The following is an 11,135-nucleotide window of genomic DNA, read 5'->3' as shown; positions in this document are numbered from 1 at the left end:
AGAGCTATTGGTGAGCCAGGAGTCCTCAACCTATCAATAATAAAAACAAATAACTCAATCTAAAAATGAACAAAGGAGCAGAACATGGTGGGGTAGGCCTGTAATCCCAGCAGCTTGGGAGATTGAGGCAGGAGGATCGTGAGTTCAAAGCCAGCCTCAACAACTTAGCAAGGGACTAAACAACTCAGCAAGACCCTGCCTCTAGATAAAATATTAAACAATGGCTGGGGATATGGCTCAATGGTTAAGCACTCCTGAGTTCAATTCCTGGTACCAAAAAGTAAATAAATAAAAGTGAACAAAGGAATTGGGCATGGTAGTAGATGTCTGTTAATCCCAGCAACTCAGGAGGCTAAGGCAGGAGGATCTCAATTTCAAGGCCAATCTCAGCAACTTAGCAAAACCCTGTCTCAAAAAGAAAAGGAGCTGAGGCTATAGCTCAGTAGTAAAGTGCTTGCCTCCTATGTGTAAGGTACTTAGCACCACATAAAAATAAATAAATATACTGTGTGTTCATCTGCAACTAAATAAACATTTAAAAAATTAAAAACAAAAAGGGGGACTGAGGATGTAGCTCAGGGATAAAGCGCCCCTGAATTCAATCCCATACCAAAGGAATGGGGTAGGGGACTGGGTAGTGGGGGAGAACAATGGATCCTAATAGACATTTCTCCAAACATGCAAATAACCAATAAGCATATGAAAAACTATTAAATATAATTAGCCATTAGGGAAATATAAATAAAAGCCATAGTAAGATGCTACTTTTTACCAATTAGGAGGATTATGCAAAAAGATAGGTAATAACAAGAAGCAGCCAGGATGTGGACTTAGAGCCTGAATAGATTGCTAGTAAGAATGTAAAATGTTTCCCCCACTTGGGCAACCAGTTCGGCAAGTCCTCAAAAGGTTAAACAGGATCACCACATGATCTAGCAAGTCCACACCTACAGAAGTGTATGAGTACCTAGAGAGAAATAAGAATATACATATACTACACTGTACATCAATATTTATAGCAGTATTATTCATAAGGGCCAAATGGTAGAAACAATTCAAAATCAACAGAAGAATGAATAAATAAATACATATACACAAAATTACTGGTACACAAATGTTTTCAGCAGTATTATTTGTAAAAACCCAAATAGTCCATCAACAGAGGACTGGATAAAGAAAATATGGTATACCCATACAATAGAACACAATAAGGAAAAAAGAAGGAATGCTGCAATATGGATGAACCTCAAAAATACCATGCTAAGAATGCAGACTGTTAAGATTCCCTATGCATGAGATGCATGAAACAGGCAAAGCGATAGAGACAAAACAGTACATTAGTGATTACCTATGGCTAGAGCAGTATAGACAGAGTAGAGAATGACAGTTAAAGGATATGGGGTTTATTTTAGGGAGGACAAAAATATTCTAAAATTAGATTATAGTGATGATTGTACAATCCTATGAATAAAATTAAAAAATGAACTGCATGCTTGAAATGGGTAGAATATATGTTTTGTGAATTTTATCTCAATATCAACAAGAAGAAAAACAGAGCAGGAAATGTTCCCCAAAACATCTCTCAGACTAAATACCCTCATTTCCCACTGAGAGACTGAATCAATGAATCCATCGCAGATGTTTTCCTTATTTCCTGCCTTTGAGCAGTACTCTATAATTTAGTATTAGCAGAAAGTTAACGAAGACAACACATCTCTTATTGCTAAAGTTTACACAATGTTTACTATTTCCCTCCAATATACACATTCCCTCTGTTTTCCAACTGTAGCTGGGCTGCCAAAACCTTATAGAAAGAATAATTACCCTCTACACCCTCCTGGTTTCACGACAATACCAATTTCTAGTATCTAATCCAGTATCTACAGCAGACTAATGATCTGCTTGCCTCTCTAGGAGGCTTTAAATGCACCAAAATGTTCACTGAGCTAGGAGGGGTTCCCTGCTTTAGGGAACAAAAAGGATAAATGGCAGCATTTATTTCCAAATCTCTCTCTCTTTTGTTTTTTTAGAGGCTAATTTTTTCACAAGGAAGAAATTCTGTTTTGCTTTCTTTTTCTTGGAAAGGCAATTTATTGGCTTCTAAGGAATACTATGAGGAGTTTGCACCAAAGTTTAGTCACAATTTGTCGTACCCTTGCCCCAACAGCACTTTTCAAGTCATCAGCTTTCCATCCTAATGTTCCTCAGATGGGATGTAAATGAAAAAGATATTTCTGAAAGTTAGTGTGGCTATATTCTCTAATTCAGAGCATTTGCTTTCTAGACTACTCTGTGTAATTTCTTGTCTTTGTATAATCTCAAAATCCTTTCCTACCCACATTTAGTACAGAACATAAGACCAATCTTTTTAGGAGTCATTTGGTGGTTCTGGAAATCAAACCCAGGGCCTCAGGCATCATAAGAAAATGCTCTACCACTGAACTACATCCCTAGTCCTTTTTATTTTTATTTTAAGATGAGGTCTTGCTAAGTTGCCAAGGCTGGCCTTCAACATGCAATCATCCTGCCTCAGCCTCCCAAGTAGCTAGAATGACAGATATGTGTCACCATGCTCAGATCTCAAGTTCCAGACCAGCCAGGAAAATTTAGAAAGACCCTGTCTCAAAATAAAAAATAAAATAAAAAAGGATTGGGAATATAGCTAAGTGCCTCTGGGTTCAATCTCTAGTATTACCAAAAAAAAAAAAAAAAAAAAAGAGAAAAGAAAAGAAAATATCACTGTATTCATTAGCAGTCACTCCCAATTCCTCATCTCTATCCTAAGTGTCTAGCAATCACTAATCTATTTTATTTCTATGTGAATTAGCCTATCTGGACATTTCATACAAATGGAATTATATATAATATGTGATTTTCTGTGTCTGGCTTTTTTACTTTACATAATTTTTTAACATTCATCCATGTTCAAGTACATAGACATACTTCATTTCTGATCATGACTGAGAGCTGTTCTACTGCACTGATATAGTGCATATGTTTATCCATTTATTAGGTGACAGACACATGGGTTGTGTCCACATTTTAGTTTTTATAATAATGCTGCTATGAACATTCACATATAGGTTTTTGTCTGAACATATTTTATTTTCTTTGGATATATACCTAAGAGTGGAATTGCTGGGTCATATGATAACTCTGTGTTCAACTTTTTGAGGAAATGCCAAACTATTTTCCAAAGCAACTGTACTTTTTAACTTGGAATAAAATTTTGAAAGTTGTAAATATTTTCAAAAGTAAAATATTATAAATTTATTGAAATAAACTTTAAAGAAGAATATTTATCCCAACTCCATCTGGCCCTAACACCATGCATTTTGTTTTTGTCTGAAAATATATCTCATATATATTTATAAGGCTGCAATCATAGCAAACATACAATTTATATATTTTTCATTTTTGTTATATATTTAGGTAGTCATTTTCAGGATTCATTTATATAGAACTACTTCTCCATAATAGATTACTATCAAAAATTATAAAGTAGATTCAATATTATCATACTTTTAGAAAACCTATGGTGCTGAAAAATGCTTCTGTCCTTTTCATCAAGACATTTTTTTTTGGGGGGGGGGCGCGAGGTACTAGGAATTGAACTCAGGGGCACTCAACCACTAAGACACATCCCCAGCCCTATTTTGTATTTTATTTAGAGAAAGAGCCTTGCTGAGTCACTAAGTGCCTCACAAAGTTGCTGAGGCTGGCTCTGAACTCATGATCCTCCTGCCTCAAGCTCCCAAGCACCTGGGATTACAGGAGTGCACCACTGTGCTCAGCTTTATTTTTTATTTTTTATTTATTTTATTTTATTTTTTTTAAAGAGAGAGTGAGAGAGAGAGAATCTTTTTAATATTTATTTTTTAGTTTTCGGCAGACACATCTTTTGTTTGTATGTAATGTTGAGGATCGAACCCGGCAGCACGCATGCCAGGCGAGCGCGCTACCGCTTGAGCCACATCCCCAGCCCCTATTTTTTTATTTTTGAAATAGGGTCTCATTAAATTGCTGAGGCTGGCCTTGAATTTGCAACCCTCCTGCCTCAGCCTCGTGAATTGCTGGGATTACAGGTGTGTGCCACCACACCCTGCTAGTCACTCCAATTCTTAAAGTATGTAATAAAAGGCAAAATTGCCAGGTGCCATGGTACACACCTATAATCCCAGTGGCTCCAGAGACTGAGGCAGAAGGATCACAAATTCAAAGCTGGCCTCAACAACTTTGCAAGGCCCTAACCAACTTAGTGATTCCCTGTCTCAAAATAAAAAATATAAAGGGCTGGAATGTAGCCCAGTGGTTAAGTACCTCTGGGTTCAATTCCTGGTACAAAAAGTAAAATAAAATAAAGACAAAATTATTTAAGAGCTGGGACTACAGCTTAGTGGTAGAACACTTTCCTGGTGAGCATGAGGTCCCCTCGGTTCAATTCCCAATACCACCACAAAAATAAGTAAATAAATAAAATAAAAATAAAAGAATAAGTAAAAATACAAGCTAAAAATATTAGTGACTTGAATTACCAACCTTAAACACATCTTCAATACATCTACTAAGTTCTTCTTCTGACACCAAAATGGTTCCTGGTACTATATCATTCTCTGGAACCTCTAGAAAACAAACAAAATTATCCACACTCAGTGCCTCACTGAGGCACTAATAGGAGATAGTTTTACTACAAAGATGTTCACACTTTTACACTGTTGGAGAAACTGTAAATTAGTACAACCACTAATCACCACATGACCCAGCTATACTACTCCTCAGTATTTATCCCAAAGAATTAGAATCACTGGGCTGGGGATATAGCTTAGCTGGTAGAGTGCTTGCCTTACATGCACAAGGTCATGGATTCAATCCCCAACACCACCAAAAAAAAAAAAAAAAAAAGAATTAAAATCATCATACTATAAGGGTACATGCATACCCATATATATAGCAGCACAATTAAAAACAGTCAAACTATCAGCCTAGGTGTCCATCAATGGAAGAATGGATAAAAAAAAATGTGATATACAAACACAATGGAGTCTTATTCGGTCATAAAGAAAAATGAATTATGTCATTTGCAGGAAAATGTATGGGACTGGAGACCATTTATGTTAAGAGAAATAAACCAAACTCAGAAGGTGAAGGGTCATGTGTTTTCTCTTATATGCAGAAGCTACAGAGGAAAATGGAAAAGAAAGGTAGGAGGGTTAGGGATCCCATAGAAAATTAAAGGGTGCAATTGTGTTCACAACAGCCGCTGCACTTCGATTATAGGAGTAATTGCAGTAAGTCCACTGAACTTCTGATAAGCAAGCTCCCCTTCCAGCGTCTGGTGCAAGAAATTGCTCAGGACTTTAAAACAGATTTGCGCTTCCAGAGCGCAGCTATTGGTGCTTTGCAGGAGGCAGGTGAGGCCTATCTGGTTGGTCTTTTTGAAGAGACCAACCCTGTGTGCTATCCGTGCCAAATGTGTAACAATTATTGCGAAGACATCCAACCAACACGCTGCATATGTGGAGAACATACTGGAGAATTCATATGATGAGCCAGGAATGGTGGCGCAGCTTGGGAGGCTGAGGCAGAAGGATCGCAAGTTCAAAGCCAGCCTCAGCAAGGGTGAGGTGCTAAGCAACAGTGAGACCCTGTCTCTAAATAAAATACAAAATAGGTCTGGGGATGTGTCTCAGTGGTTGAGTGCCCCTGAGTTCAATTCCAGTACCAAAAAAAAAAAAAAAAAAAAAGAGTTCACTATGGAGGGAAACATTTCATTCTCAAAAATTTTTTTTTCTTCTTCTTGTTATTGGTAGTTCTGAATGATAGATATTTTTTTCCCATGGGGTCAAAAGGTACTTAAGTATATGACTGTGAGTGGAAAAAGAGGGTACAGAAATCAGGTACTGGCCGTTTTTCCATTTTCATTTGTGCATGAAGTTTTACTATAAATTTTTAATATAAATTTTACTATAAAAATATTAGGCAAGTTAAAATGTCAGTGAACAACGTTTCAGCAGTTCAAGTTTATAACAATTATAAATAAAACTGTTAAATTTTTCTGGACAATGCTGGCATTTGAATCTTTTTCAACAAGTAAAATTCTGATTGGCGGCAACTAAATGGTGTTTGTAGCATTTTTATCATACAGTAGATCCCATCCACTCACTATACTTTTCTAATGGAGTTGTCCCACATACAAGTACATGGGTTTTTTATGACATTTTTTATTTTTAGTTGTAGTTGGACACAATACCTTTCTTTATTTTTATGTGGTGCTGAGGCTCAAACCCAGTGTCTCGTATGTGCTAGGCGAGTGCTCTACCTCTGAGCCACAACCCCAGTCCCAAGTATGTTTTTTTTTCCTATTTATTTATTTATTTAGCATTATGATTCTTAATACACCATTATATAATAATTTATCATATCTCTGATAAGGTATGTTGACCCAAGTACATTTTTAATGTTGTCTGTCTTCTATGCTGTTCCTGTTTTCTATTAAAATACATTAAACTAAAAATAAAAATTAAAAATAATAAAATGAAAATCAAAGGGAGATCAGTAGAGGAAAGAGACAAGAAGATGAGAGGTGGGGAATGAGGGAGGAAATGCTGAGAAGTGATACTGGCAAAATTATGTTGTTATATTGTATGCATGTATGAATATGTAACAACAAATCCCAACATTATGTACAACTCTAATACACTAATAAAAATGTGAAAAAAATAAACAAAATGTAAAAGAAAAAAAGAAAGAAAGATGGCTAACTAATTAACAGCTAAGATCTGAAAATCAACATGGTTACCATTGTACAATATATTATTCATATATAACATTTCATGGAATCTATGCTGCTGTTTATAAATATGCATTGCTATTTTATGTATCACTAAGAAAGAAAAACTGTCAGTCAACTTATTATTTCATATCACAATTTTAATTTTAAAATTTATTGAATGAAAAATTGGGGATTAAATGAAATGAAAATGACAGAGAGTTGAATAGTTGTATACAGGTGACAGGCACACAGGAGTTCATTATACAATCACTCTAATTATGTGTTCAAAGATTTCCCTTTAAACAGTTTTTTTTTTTTTTAAACTAGGGATTGAACCCAGGGGCGGTCTACCACTGAGCCACACCCCAAGCCCTTTTTCAGTTTTTATTTTGAGACAGGGTCTCACTAAATTGAAGAGGCTTTCCTTGAACTTGCAATCCTCCTGCCTCAGTCTCTGGAGTTGCTGGGATTAAGGAAGGTTCCACCAGGCCCAGCTCTATTTTAAAACATTTGAGCCAGGTACATTGGTTCATGGCTGTAATTTCAGTGCTTCAGGAGCCTGAGGCAGGAGAATCATAAATTAAAGGCCAGCCTTTACAACTTAGCAAGACCCTGTCTCACAATAAAAATTTAAAAAGGGCTAGGGGTATAGCTCAGTGGTAGAGTGCCCCTGGGTTCAATCCCTAGTACTGAATGAATGAATGAATGAATCCTGAATCCTCCATTTTACTACTATCTTCACAATTTTTTTTCCCAATCACTGACATCCATTCTGCAAGTATTGATGCTCATGTAGGCAAAGACAACATCGTGATTGCATTGTGAAATGCATCTGGATATCAAAACAGTTAAAAGGCGAAAAAAGTTTTCCAAAATAGAAGATGTTTGCTAATTACAGTACTGGGAATTGAACCCAGGGCCTCAAACATGCATAGTAAGTGCTCTACACCAAAGTTCATCTCCAGCGCCCCCGCCCAATTTTTTAAAATCTTTTTTTAGTTTTCAATGGATCTTTTATTTTATTTATTTATATGTGGTGCTAAGGATTGAACCCAGGGCCTCACACATGCCAGGCAAGTGCTCTACCACTGAGCCACAACTCCAGGCCCTCCAATTTTTTTAAAATTATTTTTTTAGTTATAGTTGGACACAATATCTTTATTTTTATTTGTTTTTATTTTTATGTGGTGCTGAGGGTCGAACCCAGCACCTCGCACGTGCTAGGCAAGCGCTCTACCACTGAACCACAACCCCAGTCCCCCCAATTTTTTTAATGTAAAAAAAATTAGAACTGATAAAAATGGAACCATAAAAACAGCATACTACAAGGATACAGCCACATCAATGTTTATAGCAGCACAATTCATAATAGCTAAACTGTAGAACCAACCTAGATGCCCTCAGTAGATGAATGGATAAAAAAAATGTGATATATATACATAATAGAATATTATTCCACATTAAAAGAGAATAAAATCATGACATTTGCAGGTAAATGAATGGAACTGGAGAATATAATGCTAAGTAAAAATTAGCCAATCCCAAAAAGCCAAATGCTGAATGATTTCTCTGACTTAAGGATGCTGATCCATTATATGCTGCAGGGGGTAAGGGACAGGGGAGATTAAATGAACTCTAGATAGGGCAAAGGGGAAAAGGGAAGGGAGGGGAAAGGAGGGAGCATAGGGTAGGAAAGACGGTGGAATGAGATGGTCATCATTACTCTAAGTACATGTATGAAGACACGAAGGATGTGACTACTTTGTGTACAACCAGAGATATGAAAAATTGTGCTCTATATGTATAATATGAATTTTAATGCATTCTGTTGTCAAACCAATTAAAATTAAAAACAAAAATAAAAAGTGGAACCAATATATGGCATCCATCATAATTACCACATAGTCCTAACAATGTAGTAACAAAATGAAATACAAAATTAAGAAACCTTATTCTATAGACTATTTCTCCAATGGCAATGATAAAACTATGTAAGACCAGTCATATTCTTTTTTCTTTTTGTCCCCTCATTTTTTAATTGGTGCATTATATGGTACACACTGATGGGATTAGTTGTTACGTATTCACACATGCACACAATATAACAATATAATTTGGCCAATATCATTTCTCAGCATTTCCCACCCCCCCAACTCCCATACCATGGTCTCTTTCCTCTACAAGATCAGTTATATTCTTATCTAGTCCCTATTGTTACCAACAGATTGAATGTACAAATATGTAACTGGTGTTGCAAATATAATTTAACACACAAAGAAGGATTGGCACAAATAAATATTCCTTGAATAAATAAACAAGGTCCAGGACAAAATACTGATAGTATTATCAGTGTTAAATTTCCTGAGTGGCATCAAGTATTGTGGTCATGAAAGACACACTTTTCTTTAGAGACACATGCTTAAGTATTTATGGGGGTATGTCATGATGTCTACAACTAATTCTCAAATTAGTTTTGAGAGAAACTATATTCATGTGTAAAGAGGAAGGAAGGAAATGTGAACAAAATGTGAACAGTTGGTGAAGCATATGAGTGGTTCAAAGTACTTTTTAGAAGTTTTGTGAATTTTTCAAAATAAAAAGTTGTAGGGGGAAAAAAGGAAAACTAAATCACTTAAGTCTGAACCACTGAAGAAGGCCTTTTTTTTTTTTTTTTTTTTTTTTAGTTTTCGGTGGACACAACATCTTTATTTTACATTTATGAGGTGCTGAGGATCAAACCCAGTGCCCCACTCATGCCAGGCGAGCGCGCTACGGCTTGAGCCACATCCCCAGCCTGAAGAAGGCCTTTTAGAGAGACACCTAACCTCCAGACATTCTCCTTTACCTGCTGTATTCAAACATCGATGAAGAGGAGCTAACATTGGCTGAAGCAAATACTTTGCTGCCAGTTGTGGCTGTTCTCTCGACATAGTTATAAAGGTAGTGGTAGCGACTCTTTGAAATTGCTGTACTGTCAATTTATCTTGAAAATGAAATAAATCCAAAATCTACAAGAAAAATCACATAAAGCAAATATCAGGGTCTTTGCAAGGAACGTGACAGTAATTAAGAGGAAAAAAACATTTATTTCTTTAGCCAAAAAAGAAAGTTGCAGTGATAACACTGACTTAACAGAATGGCTTTAACAATCCATTACCAAAGAGTGTAAGCACTGAAAAGATTGGGTGTTTATTAATAAGTTTCAAATTTATAAAATGTAGATTCACTTCTGGGTGGAGTGCCACAGGACTGTTATCCCAGTAATTCAGGAAGCTGAGGAAAGAGGATTCCAAGTTTTAGGGGAAACTCAACAAATTAATAAGAACCCTGTTTCAAAATAAAAAAAACAGCTCACTCTCCCTTTGGAAATGCCTTGCATTCTCTCTTAAATATGTTCTTCTTACTTTATTCCCAAAAAATCTCTCCTTTGAGATAGCCCACATTCTTCCCTGAATGTGTATCTGCTTTCATAAATCTATGTATCTGAAAAATAAAATATAATAAAAAGGGCTGGGGATGTAGTTCAGTGGCATTCTACTTAGATTAGATCCCCAGTACCACCAGGAGAAAGAGAAAAAGAAGGATAATGAAACTATTTCAGGTTCTAGCTCTGAGAGCAATTTGAGCTAGTCATTTAATAATGGTATGTTTGTTTGGTTTTGGGGGTGCTGGGGATCAAACCCAGGGCTTCATACAAGCTAGGCAAGTTCTTGACCAGTGAGCTATGTCTTTGGCCCTGGTAAGGAGTTCTTTTTTTTTTTTAAGTTATATATGGGCACAATATCTTTATTTTGTTTTGTTTATTTATTTTTATGTGCTGCTGAGGATTGAACCCAGGGTCTCACACGTAAGAGGGGAGTGCTCAGGGCTGGGGATGTGGCTCAAGCGGTAGCGCGCTCGCCTGGCATGCGTGCGGCCCGGGTTCGATCCTCAGCACCACATACCAACAAAGATGTTGTGTCTGCCGAAAACTAAAAAGTAAATATTAAAAATTCTCTCTCACTCTCTCTTTAAAAATAAATAAATAGGTCTCATTTCTTTAAAAAAAAAAAAAAGAGGGGAGTGCTCTACCGATGAGCTACAGCCCCAGGAATTCTTTTTTTTTTATTATTTATTTATTTATTTATTTTTTAGTTCTCGGTGGACACAACATCTTTGTTGGTATGTGGTGCTGAGGATCGAACCCGGGCCGCACGCATGCCAGGCGAGCGCGCTACCGCTTGAGCCACATCCCCAGCCCCCCCAGGAATTCTTAAATCTAAAAAATTAGGTCATTCTCTTCCACAGATTTTTATTTACTTTTTGAGTAGTTCCATAACTTAACAAAAAACTTAAATATTATAATACTCTTACTTCAATTTCA

At 36.4% G+C, this 11,135-nt stretch overlaps 1 protein-coding gene across 5 annotated transcripts in view; it reads right to left on the bottom strand.

Annotated features, from left to right (window-relative positions):
* Nucleotides 1–11,135, bottom strand: part of Tango6 (transport and golgi organization 6 homolog) — a 173,069-nt gene that overhangs the window by 145,207 nt on the left and 16,727 nt on the right. For 4 of the 5 annotated variants that reach the window (XM_078032585.1, XM_078032582.1, XM_078032586.1 and 1 more), the window contains exons 6-7: nt 9,618–9,780; nt 4,540–4,622 (exon numbers count right to left, since the gene is read on the bottom strand). In XM_078032585.1, coding sequence (XP_077888711.1) covers nt 4,540–4,622; nt 9,618–9,780 — 246 coding nt within the window. The remainder of the gene's footprint in view (nt 1–4,539; nt 4,623–9,617; nt 9,781–11,135) is intronic. The other variant, XM_078032583.1, reaches the window with a different exon arrangement.

Source organism: Ictidomys tridecemlineatus, chromosome 15, assembly GCF_052094955.1.
Source record: "Ictidomys tridecemlineatus isolate mIctTri1 chromosome 15, mIctTri1.hap1, whole genome shotgun sequence".
NCBI classification, from domain to species: domain Eukaryota; kingdom Metazoa; phylum Chordata; class Mammalia; order Rodentia; family Sciuridae; genus Ictidomys; species Ictidomys tridecemlineatus.
The sequence above is the reverse complement of the archived record's forward strand: the minus strand, read 5'-3'. Positions and strand labels throughout refer to the sequence as shown.